The sequence below is a fragment of the Ovis canadensis genome, chromosome 4, assembly GCF_042477335.2.
Source record: "Ovis canadensis isolate MfBH-ARS-UI-01 breed Bighorn chromosome 4, ARS-UI_OviCan_v2, whole genome shotgun sequence".
NCBI classification, from domain to species: Eukaryota; Metazoa; Chordata; class Mammalia; order Artiodactyla; family Bovidae; genus Ovis; species Ovis canadensis.
Genome location: NC_091248.1, coordinates 71,685,310 through 71,705,027, shown reverse-complemented (window position 1 = coordinate 71,705,027; position 19,718 = coordinate 71,685,310). Strand labels below are relative to the sequence as shown.

Genomic DNA, 19,718 nt, shown 5'->3' with positions numbered 1-19,718 from the left:
CTGTGTCCCACTCTCACCCATGAGAAGAGCACACCCCAGACCTGTCACTGTTCCTTCAGCAGAGGGCCCACAGTGAGAGATACAGGAAGCAGACTGATCCAAACCCTTAGCCTAGAGTGACTATAATCAATCTGCAGACCAATGAGCAAGAAATAAAAATGTTATATAAACCACTAAAATTTGGGGGTTGTTTGCTGCCACAATAAAAATAATAGTGTTGAACTATAAAAGGACTCAAGGTATTATTTTTCTGGTACCATTCTGTCTCAAATTAAAATTTCCAGGTTCATTCTCTAAACTAGTATGCTAAATCAAACAAGTTTTGGGTTTTTTGGTTTTTTTTTTTTTTCTTTTTCCATTTCTGGATGTGCTAGGCACTGACCAAATATCTGACAGCTTGATATCTTCATTATCAAATCTCATCTGAAGATATAGCAAGTATCTAGGATTAATAATTCTTAAACCTCTGCTATAGCAAGACGACCTTGAATACAGAATCTGTATCTGACTCCCATACCTCAAGAACAGTTTTGCACATACCAGCCATTTGATAAATGATTCCCTATTCCAACTCACAGTTGCCAGTGCCTTTATTATTGTCCATACCTGCAAATGTGCAAATGCCCCGAGTCACAAAATTATTCATATAGTTGAAATGAAAGAAGTGACTACATATGGTCTTTCTACCTGAATACACAGCAGCACTCAGGTACTATGCAACGAATGACGCTCAAGACTGGTTGTTGTTGTTGTTCAGTCACTAAGTCAGGTCTGACACTTTGTGACCCCATGGACTACAGCATGCCAGGCTCTCCTGACCTTCACTGTCACCTGGAGTTTGCTCAAATTCATGTCCATTGAGTCGGTGATGCCATCCAACCTCTCATCCTCTGTTGCCCCCTTCTCCTCCTGCCCTCAATCTTTCCCAGCATCAGGGTCTTTTCTAATGAATCAGCTCTTCACATCAGGTAGCCAAGGTGTTGGAGCTTCAGTGTCAGCATCAATCCTTCCAATGAAGACTGATGACCTGTTCCAACAGGAGTTCCCTCAAAATGGCACGCAGATTCTTTCAATGAATACTGAGATTTAGAATGGATGGCTGGGTGACAAATCTCATGGTGTTATACACAGATATGCAGCAGAGATGGGTCAGCATTCAAGGGTACAATTCCAAGGAAGGTTCCTCAAAAGGAGCCCTGAGTTCCTTCACTGGAGCAGCCTTCTCTCTGCTCATCACTGATTCTCTGTGCCACTCTCGTCTCCTGCTCAGTGTCTCGGGTGTTTAATTTTCTCCGTCACCCAACTGATCTGTGTTATTTTCCTTCCTCCTCTTCTCCACATATTTTTCTTTCTTGCCTATTGTTTTACCTCTCTTCCTTTCACACTTTTAAGCCTTGGTATAACAAGACATGACCACACATCCAGAATACTCCTTCTGTTCACAACAAATCAACCAACTGCAATAATCTGGGAATAATTTTCAGGCCTCAGAGTCAATAAAAGCAGGTGTGTGCCTTGCAGGAAGCTCAGGGATTTCCAGAGAGTACCACACACCCTGCCAACTATTTAGTACTTGCATCATTAGAGAAATTTGAAGACAAGAATTTTTTTGAATTTTTTGTCAAAAATTCTGAACCCCATGGCCTAAAGATGTTCAGTTCATCAAAGCTGTAGCATAGCAAAGATATCTTCAAATATGCTGAATTAATTATTAACAATATCTCATTACTGCATTTTCTAGTCTGAAATAATTTTAAGTATGATTCAGTGATATCTAATGAAAGTGTAAACAAATTATCTATTATCCTCAAAAGTAATCTAAAATTCTTATAATATAGATAAAACCATATAAACATACATTTTTTTTTCCTTTCTTCCCAGAATATCCTTTACCCTTTTATTTCAAAAATAACACCTCCTCTTCTTCTGGGAAGTATCACCACTACCTCACCTTGAAAGCCCACAGGAAAAATGTGATTCAAATATATGTTGTTGCTTTCTCATTCCTCCTAGCCACAAGGCTAGGGGTATGCACCTGTCCAAAGTTAGGCCAATCATGGCACCCTAACCTTCTGGTCAAAGTTGATCTGTATTTGCATGGATCAGAGCATATGGTCCAACCTGAGTCAATCACAGTCCTTCTTCAAGATTTCTCAAAGTGAAATTAAGGCATAAGGAGAAATCTCGCTCAGACGGTAAAGAAATTGGGCATCTAAAGGCATGAGAGCTGCCAGCAGCCATGTGCCCTGAGTCGAGATGAAAGCTGGTCTGAGAGAACTGAGCCAAGATGCTAGCAGAAGCAGATGTTGAAAGAGAAAAGACTGAGCACCCTGGCAACATTCACGTCCCTGCTTTCAGTTGTCCCTGATGACTGCCACATTCCTGCCTTCCACCAACGTACTCATAAGCCTTCCAATCCATTTCCCTGTAGATCAAAGTCAATTCAGACTGTTCTTCTCTAACCAACAGCTAAGGAAATCCTACCAAACAAACTACAAGGTAACAAATTTGATTCTTGGGGTAGTGGTCCAGGAATACTGTAAGAAATTCTAATGTATGTGCAATAAACTTACTATTTAATCAATAGATCTGGCATTTAAATGACAGATTTTGTCATCTAAAGGCTTTAAAAGACAAGATCTGGCATATTCAAGACTTTCTTCACTGTCTTCTTCACTAGGGATAAGCTTTGTGTTTTCATAAAATGGCTATTTCCTTGTGTTTTTTTCCCTCTGAGCACAAGTCATGAACATAGTATATACTGGGCTAAAGGCATGAGAATTGCAAACTATGATTGCCATATGATTCTCTGGAATATCATGAGATCCAAGATTATGAGGTTTTGTGTTCTGGAAAAATTCCATCTCAGGATAGTGAGGGTTGTGTAACAACACAGCACTAACAAAATTGGAAAAAAGTCATTATTTGTGTGATTATTTGTTATCCAAAAATAACACTTGCCGGGTTCAAAGGGATGAAAGGGTCCAAAAGGAATTTGGATGGCTATGGAGAAGGCAGTTTTAATCTCAAATGAGGAATCTGATTCAAAAGCTCAACAAAGAAAGTTTAATTTCCCCAAAGAATTGGGTCTAAGATGAGGCTGCGAGGAATTGAAAAATAAAGAGGCAGGAAATGTAAAACCCGTTCCTGTTAAATGTATTAAACTGCATTTAGGAATAAAGCCATACACTTATAAATCCCTCTTCCTTTGTTTGCTGTACCCATGCACTACAATATTTTTGCATTCAAAGTAAGTGACCAGTTTGCTTGGAGCTGGTGACCCACTCTACAGTAAACTTGAGAGACAGGGTTTAACTCAGAAGCCCCAACCCAAGAGAAGGCCCCCGTCATTCTCAAATGATGGAAGCACAAGTCAATAAGTAAATATTCAGGCAGACATGCTTTAGAACCCTAGTTGAGGAGAAGCGGACGACAGAGGATGAGATGGCTGGATGGCATCACTGACTCGATGGATGTGAGTCTGAATGAACTCCGGGAGTTGGTGATGGACAGGGAGGCCTGGCGTGCTGCGATTCATGGGGTTGCAAAGAGTCAGACACAACTGAGCAACTGAACTGAACTGAACTTCACCCCAAAAGCACTCACTCAGGATCTCACTAAGCACCTGAACTCAGGAAGAGACCTGATTCTCAGTACAATAGTTACAATTTTAACAAAGCAATTTCATTCTAACTCTTCAAAGCTGATGTCTATGCCCTCACCTAGTTTAAAGACTAAAAAAGGGGGGGGGGGGAAGTAAGCTGGTTACTCTGTATCATTTTAAATTCTTAGAAGTTGATATATTCATTTTATTTGTTTTATAGAAATATTTAGTATAATGCATAAACTTAATACACAAAAGAATGGAAGAAAACAAATTATATTACAAAATGTAAATTCTTAGTTGATAAACTTACTGAAACAGCTAGGTTTCAGACATCAGCATTAGAATAATCAAGTTTTCTCTGAGTTACTGGAGACTACTTGCGTATAACTTTTGGAAATCTCCACTCCAAAGTTTTTCCAATGTAAATGACATTTAATCTTCTTAATCAGCAACATGCTTAAAGAATACACTAGAATATCTGAAATCAGTGCTGTAGATTTTTCCACCTATCAGAATTCTGTGTGTGCATAAATGTGAGTGCATGTGTGCAAGTGTAAAACAACCAGGTAACTGAATTGGAGACAAATTCATCCTGCAACTGAACTCATAAATGTGATCTCAGTCATATATGGATAATTAAAAAAAAAAAAAAAAACTTAAAATCTCAGGCCACAGCCACGGAAAGTGATATTATTTTATAAAATTTCTTTAGAATCTCAATTTATCATTCCTAAGGGGGAGGGAACTATAGATATAGAGAAGCATCAAAGAATTATTTTTATTCACCATTGCTTATAATATGACCGCATTAGAAGACCTTATAAAGACATTTAGTAACATTAAAATTTCATTCAAGGCCTTTTAAAAACCTTTCAGTTTCTAGCATGGACACAATATACAGAAATCTCATTTCTAGTGCTTGAGAAACAACCAAACGTGCATTTCAAAGAAAGGAGTCATATCAGTTTTACCTGCATCGATGTTCCTTCCACTCTTGCCACGCAGGCAACTTGATCCAAGAAAGTCACTGCCACAGGTACCGCCACAAAGAAGCCTTTACAAAAGGCTTTGAAGTACCTTCTCACCCAGCCTTGGGACTGCGCCATGCCTAAAAGCACAACAAAAATAAATATGAGATTAGCCCCAAGAAAGGTAGGAAAGAAAACGTAAAAAACAGTGCAAGAAAAATAAGAGTTAAGAAAAAGCAACCTCATCTCAATATGTTTCATACTCATCCCCCCTGAGGTCTCCAGCACCATGGAAGCACTGTAACTGCCCTGTGTTGCTTATGTTCAAGTTGTTATTTAAGAGATAAATCACTTTCCATCATATTTAAACCAATGTTATGGGGCCTATGTTATGGAAGCCAAATTTATCCTAATATAACCATGAAATATATGAGAAATCAAGAAAAAATATCACTGCATGTGAATTCAGTACAGATAATTATCAACTCTCACTTAGCCCTGTAACCACTTGGTTAATTTTCAGAGTTTCTAGGGCTAATGCAATCCTTTAACGGTCTTGTACAACGAAAAACAAAATAGTGAGAGATCAAGAGATTCTGCCCTACAAGACCAAAATGCAGCTAAACCCAGTCCAACAGATGAAGAACCCTCCTGGCTGGGGAAGATAAATGACCAGTTTGTTTACCAGTTTCTCAAAATAATACTGATTCATACTATGTGATAGGTTATAATTTCAGTCTTTTCTATTTCTTGACTAGGACTAGATAAATACAGGAAGACCAGATTATTCTAGTGGGCTAGGGAAGAGATGGTGGTAGGATGGATTGTAGTGGTGGTGGTGGTGGTGATAGAAATGGATCAAAATGGGCAAACTTCACATATGCATTTTGGAGGTTAAACAGACAGAAATGAAAATGGATGGACAAGGATTGGGGAGAGGAGAAGAGATGAGAAAAGTGTTGAGGTAGTTGTGACTTATTCAAGCACTGTTATTTTATCATTTCCTTGGATCACATTCCAAAGTACTAAAAACATGCTAATAATTCAATTCCTGAGAACTCTAATAAGTACAAGGTCATGGGCTGGATGCTGCTGCTGCTGCTAAGTCACTTCAGTCGTGTCCGACTCTGTGCGATCCCATAGACGACAGCCCACAAGTCTCCCCTGTCCCTGGGATTCTCTAGGCAAGAACACTGGAGTGGGTTGCCATTTCCTTCTCCAATGCATGAAAGGGAAAAGTGAAAGTGAAGTCACTCAGTTGTGTCCAACTCTTAGCGACCCCATGGACTGCAGCCCACCAGGCTCCTCCATCCATGGGATTTTCCAGGCAACAGTACTGGAGTGGGGTACCACTGAGATACACAAATGAAAAGCAGACACAGTCCTTGCTCTCAAGAAGTTACAAAGTGCCAGGGAAGATTGCCTTTAGATAAATATTTCCAAGGGAAAATAGCCTTGAAAAGAGACAATGTGCCTGGGGCAAGGAAGTGCATGCATTAGAAAATGATTAAGAAATGTGTCCCAGGTAAGACCTGGCCACTTCGGGCAAAAGCAGCAGTGTGCATGAAGATCTCAGAGCGAAATAAAACATAAGTTATTTAAGAAACTACAAGAAATTCAGTTTCGTATATACACAAACTTTAATATGCTAATGTTTAATTCAGTAAACATTTATTTATTGCCTGCTAACCACCAATGCTAAGTGCAGGGGATATAAAGATAGATATATATACAGTATAAAATCATTTAAATACCCTCCTGAAACAATACTTCATATTGTTCCGTGATCTGAAAACTAGATCCCACATGCGCAACTAAAATCCCACATATGGCAACTAAGATCCAGTGCAGTCAAAAAAAAAAAATAGTAAGGGTTCGGATTCAATTTCTAACATTCTTTCCAGGGCTGTCATTCTATATCCCTATATATTTTTTTTTATTGTTTCTCCAAGTCTTTGAGAAGATACTAAAATAAAGAAAGGCACTTAGGTTATTATTGACCAAGAAGAGAAATTATGTTGAGAATTTTAGGTTTGAGAATTTGTTGTTTTTTTTTTTTAATGTTGAAAGGAAAAAAGACTTTTATTATACAACTAGTTACAAAAGGGAAGCAGAGATAAAGTTGGAACTAGTGCAAATTATGTGACAAGACATTAAACACAAGTAAGACCTGAAAGCCACTGCCCTTTCCCTTCTCAGGCTCACAATTCCACTGCTGATCCAAGCACTGCTGCCATCTCCTGCACAACTCAGGACGAATAGTTTTCTACTGTTGCTGTTGCTGCTGCTAAGCCACTAAGTCATGTCTGACTCTGTGACCCCATGGACTGCAGCATGCCAGGTTTCACTGTCCTTCACCATCTCCTGGAGTTTGCTCAAACTCATTCCAACGAATTAGTGATGCCATCCAACCATGTCATCCTCTGCTGCCCCCTTCTCCTCCTGCCTTCAATCCTTCCCAGCATCAGGGTCTTTTCCAATGATCTGACCCTTTACAACAGGTGGCCAAAGTATTGGAGCTTCAGCTTTAGCATCAGTCCTTCCAATGAATATTCAGGGTTGACTTCCTTTAGGATTGACTGGTTTGATCTCTTTGCTGTCCAAAGGACTCTCAAGAGTCTTCTCCAGCACAATTCAAAAGCATCCATTCTTCGGCATTCAGCTTTCTTTATGGGCCAACTCTCACAACTGTACACAACATCTAGAAAAATCACAGCTTTGACTATATGGACTTTTGTCAGTAAAGTGATGTCTTTGCTTTGTAATAGTTGTCTAAGTTTGCCATAGCTTTCCTTCCAAGTAGCAGTTATCTTTTAATTCCATGGCTGCAGTCACCATCTGCAATGATTTTGGAGCCTAAGAAAACAAAATGTCACTGCTTCTATTTTTCCCCTTCTATTTGCCATGAAAATTATGTGGGAGGTGTATCTATCGAGGGTATGCAGACTCTGCCCAAGCATGGGGGAGAAAACAAAAGCTCCCTTGCAGATTAGGGGCCATTATTTTCACAGGCTCAAAGCAAAAGTCTCAGTACAGTCCTGTCCTATCTGAATTGTGAATGACACCTTTAACTCATAATAATAAAACCCTCTTTGGGACTTCTATCATTAAAGTACTAAAGCTATACACAAAGGAAGAAATGAACATTACACTTCTATGTCAAGTTATATTAAATAAAATGTTTAAAGTGCTGTGACATTCACATTTTGGTAAAGTTAATGCATCTCCTTTTCTATAAAGAATCATTGGGATGATCTGGTCTTTTGTTCACATCTTAAATATTTAAAACTACCATACTAATAAGCACTGAGCATCTGCTTTCTCTGAGAAAATTTCCCTTAAAGCAATAATAATGTGGTATCCCAACAAAAAAGGAATAATTTTTGTCAGTAACCTCATTCTTCCAGCAACCATGCAAGTCATTTAGGTTCAAAACATTGCTCCTGAGAAAATTACTGCTTAAATAGTAGGCACACCTGATTCACTGCTGAAGTACCTAAACAGAATATTTTTAAATAAGCTTTCAGATTCCATTGAAATCATATTTGCCACTTAGTATACTTACTTACTTACTTACTTACTTACCCACAAGTAAAATTTTTTTGGGCATTACTGACCTCAACTGCCTAATGACCTCCACTCTAAATATCTGTCTTTCCTCTCACATGTGTTATGGTTTGATCACGCATGAATTCATCTAAAATCATTCTTAAATTCCCATACATTTCATCTTATACAAAGTCACTAATCACTCACCCATAGCAACCAAGTGAATAAATATACCTCAAGTCATCCTAATTATAAAAACTATTTTAAAACTGTGTGGCAGGTTTGGAGGTAAGAGAAAAACAATAAATGACAAAGCAGTATCCTATACAAAGTGTAACCTTTCGATCATAGAAATCAGCCCACACATTTAGATAACAAAATCAAAATTTTATTTGTAAATTCAAAGTGTATATCAAACTACAAATGTCAGAAAATACAAGAGCAGGGATCCAAACAAATCTGACACCAAATTCTTGATTCAGTCATATTTTATTGATCATCTACTATGTAACTGTGCTAAGGGGCACATACAATGTACAACAAGGAAGGCGTGGTCCCTGGCCACATGGAGCTTACATTTTCATTCTTTCTTCATTAAGTACCTACTTTGCGCTACTCACTATGCTAAGATTTTGTTGTTGTTCAGTTGCTAAGTCGTGTTGGACTGTTCGTGACCCCCATGGACTGCAGCATGCAAGGCCTACCTATGTCTCACTAAGATGCCAAGAGTAAAAAGGCACACAGAGTCACAGTTCCTTCCCAAAGGGCCTGCGACAAGATCACAAGAAATTAGTAGACGACCACACATGATTAGGCTACCCTTCTCCATGTGTCTCTCCAGGAGCTCCTGATGCCAATAATCTCACTCTGCAAACATAGCCTAAGCATGCATGTTAGGAGGCAGAAGGCATCTGAACTAAATCAGGGAAAAAATAATAACTGATGAATGAGAACAATTTTGATTCCACTAGAAGCAGATCTAGGAAAGTAATCGATGGATCCTAATCTAGAAAAAAAAAAACCTGCGGCACTAACTTCCTCCTTTCAGATTATGAATAAATAATGTATTATAAAAATAGATAATTAACGCTTAAGGTTTTCTCAATGCTGAACAATGACAGGATTTCAGGCAGTTTACTAGACAGGAATCTTGTTGACATGCACAGAACTGGCAGTGACCCCTCAATGGATAGCAACAGCACTTTAATTTTTTTTTTTGAAGTTCCCATGTTTTCTCTCCTACAAAACTGTGTTTTTCTAAAAACAATAGGAACATTTAGCCATCATCTCTAGCAATCTAATTTTTTTGGCAAACTTGACAATCAGGAAAATAAAGCCATTGAAGGTGACTGCAAATGCTCTATATTTTCTGTTTCCTGCATTCTTCCAAGAATGGGAGACTTCTATCAACTCAGGAATGACAAAATGCTTCAAAGGAAAAGACATTACTTTTTAAAAGGGAAAGTAGAGACCCAAGAGTTTTCAACCCAAGAGACCACAGTTTAGTTCAGTCACTCAGTTGTGTCTGACTCTTTGCGACCCCATGAATTGCACCACGCCAGGCCTCCCTGTCCATCACCAATTCCCGCACAAACTCACATCCATCAACTCAGTGATGCCATCCAGCCATCCCATCCTCTGTCGTCCCCTTCTCCTCCTGCCCCAAATCCCTCTCAGCATCAGAGTCTTTCCCAATGAGTCAACTCTTCGCATGAGGTGGCCAAAGTACTGGAGTTTCAGCTTTAGCATCATTCCTTCCAAAGAAATCTCAGGGCTGATCTCCTTTAGAATGGACTGGTTGGATCTCCCTGCAGTCCAAGGGACTCTCAGGAGTCTCCTCCAACACCACAGTTCAAAAGCATCAATTCTTCAGTGCTCAGCTTTCTTTACAGTCCAATTCTCACATCCATACATGACTACTGGAAAAACCGCAGACTTGACTAGACGGACCTTTGTTGGCAAAGTAATGTCTCTGCTTTTGAATATACTATCTAGGTTGCTCATAACTTTTCTTCCAAGGAGCAAGTGTCTTTTAATTTCACGGCTGCAGTCACCAACTGCAGTGATTTTGGAGCCCAAAAAAATAAAGTCTGACGCTGTTTCCACTGTTTCCCCATCTATTTCCCATGAAGTGATGGGACCGGATGCCATGATCTTCATTTTCTGAATGTTGAGCATTAAACCAACTTTTTCACTCTCCTCTTTCACTTTCATCAAGAGGCTTTTTAGTTCCTCTTTTCTTTCTGCCATAAGGGTGGTGTCATCTGCATATGTGAGGTTATTGATATTTCTCCCGGCAATCTTGATTCCACCTTTTGCTTCTTCCAGCCCAGCGTTTCTCATGATGGACTCTGCATATAAGTTAAATAAGCAGGGTGACAATAAACAACCTTGACGTACTCCTTCTCCTATTTGGAACCAGTCTGTTGTTCCATGTCCAGTTCTAATTGTTGCTTCCTGACCTGCATATAAGAGACCACAACTAGGCACAAATATAGCAGATTATCTCATAGCTAGGAAATGGCAACCTAATCCAGTGTTCCTGCCTGGAAAATCCCATGAAGAGAGGAGCCTGGAGTCACAAAGTATTGGACATAAGTGAGCATGCAAGCACACATCTCACAGCTAACACATTTCATGAATATGAATAAGTCATAATTGTAACAAAACGGTTGGCCTTTTTGGTATTGAGTTCAGACAGATTCCTTTTAATGAACCAGAATCCCCACCAAAAGTGGAGTAATTGGGAGTCTTAATTATTGGTTTAATTCAATAAAATTGCTAGGTAATTGGCTGCTCCCAGTATCTAGGTAGATGTGATTTTAAAAGGGTCAGAAAATAGATTTTCCCAGAGTAACATTTATCCCACTGTGCTCTGCCACAATGCTGAAAGTTCTTAGCATTGTAGAACATGGGCAGAGTTTCTTAAACTTAAGTGATCACAAAAGTCACCTGTGTTGCTTATGGAAAACACAGACTCCTGGGACTCAACCTGATTAAGAGGAGATTCTCAAGGGTAGATGTGTGGATCACGTATATCAGAATCATGTAGAGGAGCATTTGCAAATTATATACGTGTGCTTAGTCACTCAGTCGTGTCCAACTCTTTGTGACTGTATGAACTATAGATTGCCAGGCTCCTCTGCGCATGGGATTTTTTCAGGTTAGAATACTGGAGTGGGTATTCATTTCCTTCTCCAGGGGATCTTCCCAACCCAGGGATCAAACCCGAGTTTCCTGTATTTCTTGCATAGCAGGAGGATTCTTTACCCAACCCTCATAATACATGGTGATATTCTGTGATCTCTAGTATTATACTATAGGGAAGAATAAATACATGCATGTTAAAAAAAATTCTTAGATGATTCTAATATGCTGTCTCTGGTCTTCCTCCCTGTCCACAATCCTCATTCACCCTCATTAGAGAACCACTAGCTCAAAAAAGGAAATCATTTTAGAGGGAAATATTTTTTAGTAGCTTCATTGAGGTATCATTTACATACCATAAAATTCACCCACTGTAAGTGTATATACTTCAAAGATTTTTAGCTAATTTATGCTGTTGTGGAATCATCACAATACATTTTTGGAGTATTCTGTCACCCCCATAAGTTCACCCATGCCTATCTGAAGGCCAGCTCCCATTCCCATCCAAGCCCCAGGAATATACTGCTCTCTTCTTTAAGAGATATGCATTTTAAAGAAATTTTAGTAGGTTTTTTTTTTTTTTTGGTCTGGCTTATTTCATTTAACACAATATTTCTGAGGTTCATCCATGTTGCATTTATAAGTAGTTCATTTTTTTATTGCTAAACAACATTTCATTGTATTGATATGTCATAATTTAACTGTTCATCAGCTGATGGGACATTTGGATTGTTTCCAGTTTTGAGCTATTGTGAATAAGGCTGCTGTAAGTCTCTGCATACAAGTCCTTGTGTGAATATATGCTTTCATTTCTCTTGAGTAGTTATTTAGGAGTGGAATTTCTTGGTTATATGAAAAGTGTACTTTTTTTATTTTGAGGACTGCCAAGCTGTTTTCCAAGGTGATTGTATCATTTTACATTTTCACTAGCAATACATGAAGGTTTTTGGCTTCTCCAGATTCTAGCCAACACTGGGCATTCTTAGTCCTTTAGATTATGACCATTCAAATGAGCGTGCAGTATGGTATTTAACTGTGATTTTGATTGGCATTTCCCTAATAACTGATAATGTCAAACATCTTTTCATGAGCTTAGTAGGAAGTCTTGCCTTTATTAAAGTGTCTGCTCAGATCTTCTGCCAATTTTGTAATTGGTTTTTCTTCTTATTGAGTTGTAAGGATGTGTGTGTGTGTGTGTGTGTGTGTGTGTGTGTGCTTAGTCGCTCAGTCGTGTCTGACTCTTTGTGAACCCATGGACTGTAGTCTGCCAGGCTCCTCTGTCCATGGGGATTCTCCAGGCAAGAATACTGGAGTGGGTTGCCATGCCCTCCTCCAGGGCTTCTTCCCGACCCAGGGATCGAACCCAGGTCTTCCACATTGCAGGCAGATTTTTTTACCATCTGAGCCACCAGGGAAGACCATGTGTATACGTATCGTTATAGATATATAGGTACAAGTCTTTTATCAGATACACGCTTTGCACATATTTTCTCCTTCTTTGTGTCTGGCTTTTTTATTTCCTGAAAGATATCTTTTGAAGATCAAAACAAAAAGATAATTAGTAATCTTTAGAAATGTGAACTCCAGCATCAAATTATTTATCTTGAACTGTGTGACTTGTATGTATAGTTTAAGTCGAAAATTCTCAGAAGGAGCAAGCAAAAATAAAGAATGAAAAACTGTCAAAAGTAATAAAGGGGAGAAATATAATGGGGTTAGACATAAAGTGAATCATGTTCTGGCAAAGAAACCCAACTTTAAAAGTCCACACTGGTAGACTGATGAAGATAAAGGTCCTCTATTTTGACCCAAAACCACTTCTCTGACAGAGATAATAAATTGTCTATTGGAGACTGATGAACACCTGGACGCTAAAAGAGGTGAAATTTTAAGTCAGAAATATTAAAATGCAAATGAACTCTAAGGGCATGTTGTACTACACTGATGTAGAGAGAAAATGCCACCAGAAATCAATAAGAAATGCAATTTCATATAAGCTTCCTGAGTTTAGGGAAAGACTCCTTCCACTTGCAAACCTCAGGCATTTATCCCCACCTCTCCTTCTGCCTTTGTTGGAGCTGAGGCTGGCAGTGCTCTGCAGAGGCACAGTCACCAAACAGGGAAACTCAGTAGGATGGTGAGTGAATCCAACCGTGTTCAGTCGCTCAGTCATGTCCAACTCTTTGCAACCCCATGGACTGTAGCCCACCAGCTCCTCTGTCCATAGGATTTCCAGGCAAGAATACTGGAGTGAGTTGCCATTTCCTACTCCGGGGGATCTTCCTGACCCAGGGATCTAACTTGTGTCTCTCCTGTCTCCTGCATTGGCAGGCAGGTTCTTTACCACTAGTGCAACCTAGGAAACAGATCTCAAGTCAAATCATGATCCAATCATGTGAATTTGGGCAAATTACTTCATCTTTCCAAGCCACAATTTTTTTCATATAAGAAAACCTGTAGGGTGGTTTGGATATTCACAATGTTCATATTGTGTGTGTGTGTTTTAGTAAACATTTGCATGAAGAAAGAGAACACCCATAAAACTAGCATATTATGTGCAATGTATTAGAGAACAATGGTGAGATAATCAAATGAAAGTTATTTCTTCAGATAAAAGCATTAGCCATGTACAAAGAAGAGGACTAACAATGACAAATTTTAAAAGGGCAAGAAACTTAAGAATGTCCATTACTTATAATTAAACCAATAAAGCCTACTTCTAAATAATGGGACACCTAATATCCAGAGTGATAGTTTTCTTCTGCTTTGAACCTGATCTTTTTCTAAGATTTGATGGGTTAAGGATGATCATAGTTCCTGATACCAGCCAATTAATAAGAATTATGAGTGCCAACACCAACAATGCCTTAGGTGTCTTGGGGATTATTTTTAAGCAGAATATAAAAAATATATGACTTAGCAACAAAATTGGACCACAGGAATAAATTATATATTAGATACTGGAAAAAAAGAAAAGAAAGATAAGAGATAGAATTGGAAGGGAAAAATTCATGAAAGAAGCTTTAAAGAAAAAAAATGAATTGGAATGTAGGTGGCAGGTTTAGGAATGTTCACTATAAAATTCTCAAAACTTTTCCATATGCTTAAAATTTTTCATTGAAATGTTGAAAAATAAAAGAAGTATAAATTACACTTAGTAAATGTCTCAGGTAAGAGGAAAATGTGATTATGAGAGTAAAGGCACATATGGGCCTACTGAGAGAGTGTGAATGCTGGCCAAACCAGGAACAAGAGATATATTAAGAGCAGTGAGGGATAAGACTGGATTTAATACTTATTTTTATTTTGTTTTGCTTTGTTTCTTAGCAATATGAAAATCTTCATCACTCCAATATTTTTGGAAACCACATAAAACAAAATCACAACAGTTGCCCTCTCTAAGAGCTGGCTCAGGCCACCCTAATCCTATGGATTATCCTTATCCTTTAACTCCACATAGACACCATTTGACTGCATTTACAACTAAGGCCCAATCACAAATTTCAGTAATTAAGATGCCATAAATTCTGCAAAAAACAGTTTACCATAAAAATTAACAGGACAGCAAATAGTTCTTTATGGAATGAGAAAAATCCTATTAAGTGATAACCATTAGCAAGGAGAAGCTAGGTAAGATTTAAACTGTAATAACCACAAAACTGAAATTTCAACACTGCACTCTATATATTTTTTTCCAATTTAATAGAAAAGCATAACTGCTGTCATTAAGAAGAAGCTAAAGGCAATGTGGATATTAAGGTAACAATGTGGCAACTTAAATATATGTGTAAATGAAACAGACCAGGTACTTATCAACAACCCAAACAAAGTAATTAGACGACTTTGGACTATTTCACCATAAGCCTATTTATTCCTAAAGCAATAATATTTTGAATTAGCTAAAGAACTTATTTCCTGCATCAGAATACTTGCTGAACAGCTGCAAAGAAAATACCGCATTATTTAGCATTTAAGCCATGAGTGCAATTGGCTTTTAAAAAGTTAAGTGAGCCTGTAAAAGGAAAAAGCATGCTTCTCAAAAGCAAAATCTCAAAACCCTTCAAAAATCAAAACTAAGAAATAAAAGTGAGACAAGGGAAATGAAAAAATAATGACACTGAGAATGTATAAGAAAAAGGACACAAGATAAACAAGAAGAAAATTAGAAAGTAAGTGTCAGGCAATAATATGGGTGATGGGGAAATGGCCCCAGAAATACCATGTGACATATATTTCCTAGAGCACAGCTGTCCTACTGTCTACTACTAAGTCATACTCATTTATGCTAGTTACTTTTCACAATACCTCTGTTTTTGCCCTATTTTTATATGGTACAAGGGTCTCCAGTGGGTTGGACAGAAAAGGCAATTTTTTAAAACAAATATGCTATTAGGGTCTCATGAAAATCCTATCCTGACCCCATCTCCCCACCATGCCTCAAATAGGCTACTTTCTTTAAATAGGCACCAACTCACTTTCACATCAAGAGATAAGAAGCAAAAAGATGGCTTTTGGGGAGGGAGGGGGTGGGACAGATTGGGAGATTGGGATTGACATGTACACACTTTGTTGTTGTTGTTTAGTCGCTGTTGTGTCCAACTCTTTGCAACCCCCTGGACCATAGCCCACCAGGCTCCTCTCCCCATGGGGTTCTCCAGGCAAGAATATTGGAGAGGGTTACCATTTCCTTCTCTAATACAGTGCAAAATAGGTAACTAGTGGGAACCTGCTGTATAGTGCAGGGAGCTCAGCTTGGTGCTCTATGATGACCTAGATGGGTGGGATGGGGGCTGGGGGTGGGAGGCAGGCCCAAGAGGGAAGGGATATATGTATACATATTGCTGATTCACTTCATTGTACAGCAGAGACTAACACAACATTGAAAAGCAACTATTCTCCCTTTTTTAAAAAATGACTTTTCCTTTGATCAGAATTGGAAAGAGCATGTAGGCAAGTTTCTTAAGGTAGCCAAGCCCACCAGACCCCAAAGAGGCAAAGATGGGAAGAGAAAGTCACAAAAAAATGTGAGACCAGGAAATACAAGTTAACCAGCAAACAGCCAGCCAGGGACTTATTCTACTCTTCAGAGAATCAGAAATATAAATTAGAAACACAGGCTCCCCCAGCAGGGGAAGCACATTAAGGCTCTATTAGTCTGTCAAAAATAAAGCCTGTCCAAACTATGGTCGCAATTTTTGGAAGGCTGCCACGGCCGGTCCACAGCAGCTGCATGTCCATGGGGAGCTAACACAATGGCAGTGCCAGCTCAGAACCAGATAAAGATGCAGCCGGATGAGAAGACTCGTGCAATTTAAATGGAGAGCAACAGTAACCAAGGTCTTGAGAGCAAGTGGCTGTGGTCTTTTAAACTTTTAAGTGTAAGCGCACCCTCAGGCACACACACTTGTTGAAATGGCAACAAAGGCCAGGCTGGCATCATGTGTTTTGTGTGTGTGTGTGTGTGTGTGTGTGTGTGTGTGTGTGTGTGTGTGTGTGTGTGTGTGTGTGTGTGTGTGTGTGTGTGTGTGTCTGTGTGTGTGTGTGTGTGTGTGTGTGTGTGTGTGTGTGTGTGTGTGTGTGTGTGTGTGTGTGTGTGTGTGTGTGTTTTAAGGCAGCCTAGAGGTCAGAGTACGAAGAGGCTCTTCCTGTACAGGCAGATGGAGCACAGCACTCTATGGACTCCAGTGTCTGCTGCTCAGAAAGTCCAGGGATCGTGACGAGCTCCTGGTGAACATTACAGCATATGGAGCTGAGATGCTTATTTAGATTGCTCCCCGCACAGAAATGCCTTCTTTTGATTCTGCTTCCTTGCTGGTATATTAGAAGATTCTGTTTCAGATATCTGTGAAATTTCATTAACACGCAATGCCCTAAAGTTCCAATGTATCTGCCAAAGTATTTAAAATTACTCATAGAAATATGGAAGGGTGTGGAAAAGATGGTTCAATAAGGTAACCACGGATCTGCAATGAACTATAATGAGTCCTGGGCTTCCCTGGTGGCTCAGACGGTAAAAGCGTCTGCCTGCAATACAGGAGACCCGGGTTCGATTCCTGGCTGGGAAAGATCCCCTGGAGAAGGAAATGGCAATCCACTCCAGCACTCTTGCCTGGAGAATCCCATGGACGGAGGAGCCTGATAGGCCCCAGTCTACGGGGTCGCAGAGTCAGACATGGCTGAGCAGATCACTACTACTACTTCTATGACTCCGATTACATAATTCCAAAGAATTCTCTGAAGTTGGAGAAATAGAGCGATTTAAAAAGCCCTCCATTATTATCATTATTACTTTGTGGATCTGTTTTCAAATACTTGACCAGCAAGAGTTGATGGCCGTCTGTCAAATACAGCTTAGCAGAGTATTATGGAACATTCCATCAGTTCAATATAAGACTCTTTAAATGAACTAATGTGATATTAGAGAAGTAGTCAAATACAGGACTTCCCACGTGGCTCAGTGGTAAAGAATCGGCCTGCCAAGAGGGAGGCATGGGTTTGATCCCTGCCCTGGAGAAGGAAATGACAACCCACTCAAGTATTTTTGCCTGGGAAAGCCCATGGTCTGAGAAGCCTGGTGGGCTACAGCCCACGGGGTCACAAGAGTCAGACACAACTTAGCAACTAAACGACAAGCCAAACACATGAATGGAACAGTCAAGGGACCTATGCGGGTCTAGATATATTCCTGCAAATTCCTTGTCAGGTCTCCCTTCAAAATTAGTAATCCAATTCCCGTCTTTTTAAGGGTGGGTTGGTCTTAGAAAGAGGCTTGCTTCTAGCAAAGAGAATGTGGTAGAACTGATGTTGTGTGACTTCCGAAGCTAGTCAAAAAAAAGATAGCTTTCTCTTGCCTCTCTCTGCTTGATGACTACCTCTAGGCAAGCTAGCACCAGGTCCAGAGGACAGCGAGACCTAGCGAAAGTTCAATCAGAGAACAACTGAGGCCTCCCTCCCTGCAAGAGCCAGCACCCTCTGGCCAGACATGGGAGTGAGCCACCTGTAAGGCAGACCCTCCTACCTCAGTTAAGCCCTCAGATGACAGTGGTTCCAGTTGAAATCTTAACCTCAACCTTAAAAGAAATCATAAGCTAGAATTGTGGAGCTGAGCTGCTCCCACATTTCTCACCTGTGGAAACTCTGAAAGAGAATAAATGTCTAAAGCCACTGAGTTTGGAGGTAATTTATTTTGCAGAAATAACTAACATAATAGTAAACCAAGAAATAAAAACAAAGACACAAAGAAACTGGGTATATGATAAAGACTTTCACACTGATGGAGAGGAGCTTAAATTAACAAATGATGTTAAATAATCAGGGTTTGGAGGGAGAAAAAAAAAAGGTAGATATTCATTTTACTCATTATAGAAAGATAAATTCCAGATAATTCAAAGATTAAATATAAGAAATAAACACAAATGCCATAAAAGAAAATAAATGCAGACAGTCTTTTAGGAGTGGAAACAGGCATTTTTGAACATTTTACAAATCCAAGAAATAAAAAATATTGATGGATTTGACTTCATAAAAATCAAAACATCTCATAAATAAGATTATAAAATAATCATCATGATATTAAACATTGCAATGTATATTAACCCCAAAGGTGTAATATCTCTAAAATCACATAATTCTTATTTTTTAAAAGGTAAATGTTCCGAGAGAAAAGTGAGTAACATGAAATACAAGAAAGGCACTTCACTGAAAGCAAAATAAAATATGGATGTTACACAGAGGTATAAAAAAATGTTCAATCACATTAATAATAAAACCAATACAAATAAAAACAAAATATCGCCTCTTTAACCTATCAGACTGGCAAAGATTCAGAAAACTAAAACCATCCTGTGTAGGAACATAGAATTTCCCATGCTCTCCTGGGAGCATAAATAGGTACACTCTTTCTTGAAAGCAACATTGCAATAAGGACCAAAGTGTTATGCAAACACAGACCTCTGATGCAGAGACACCACTTCCTGGGTACAAAGATGTGATCTAGAATTTTCAGTACACCACTCTTTATAATAGTGAAAAACTGAAAACAGCCTAAACATCCACAAAAAATAAAGGAAGGAACTTCGACATGCATATAGTAAAATCACTTGCAGTCATTAAAACGGACATTGTATAGCTATACTGTTTGACACTGTCTTAAAAGAAAGTTGGAAGACACTAAGTATAACATGAACTCATTTATGTGAAATATTATATACACACATCATCATGAAAAGAGGTCAGATGGAGAACAGTAGGCACACAGATAATGACAGTAGTATTTACTGGCAGTCAACGGATTTTTACTTTCTTTATTCTTTCCCATATTATTTAAATTCTCTATAATGTGTATATATTATGTTTATAGACTAAAGCAAATTAACATTAGCCTCTTCTGCTACAAGAGGTATTTCTTTAATGTAAATCAGTTCACAAGCAGGAAAGTCTCATTTCCT

At 38.9% G+C, this 19,718-nt stretch overlaps 1 protein-coding gene across 10 annotated transcripts in view; it reads right to left on the bottom strand.

Annotated features, from left to right (window-relative positions):
* Positions 1-19,718, bottom strand: part of IMMP2L (inner mitochondrial membrane peptidase subunit 2) — a 964,367-nt gene that overhangs the window by 914,858 nt on the left and 29,791 nt on the right. For all 10 annotated transcript variants that reach the window (XM_069588004.1, XM_069588007.1, XM_069588011.1 and 7 more), the window contains exon 3: positions 4,579-4,715. In XM_069588004.1, coding sequence (XP_069444105.1) covers positions 4,579-4,713 — 135 coding nt within the window. In that variant the 5' untranslated portion in view covers positions 4,714-4,715. The remainder of the gene's footprint in view (positions 1-4,578; positions 4,716-19,718) is intronic.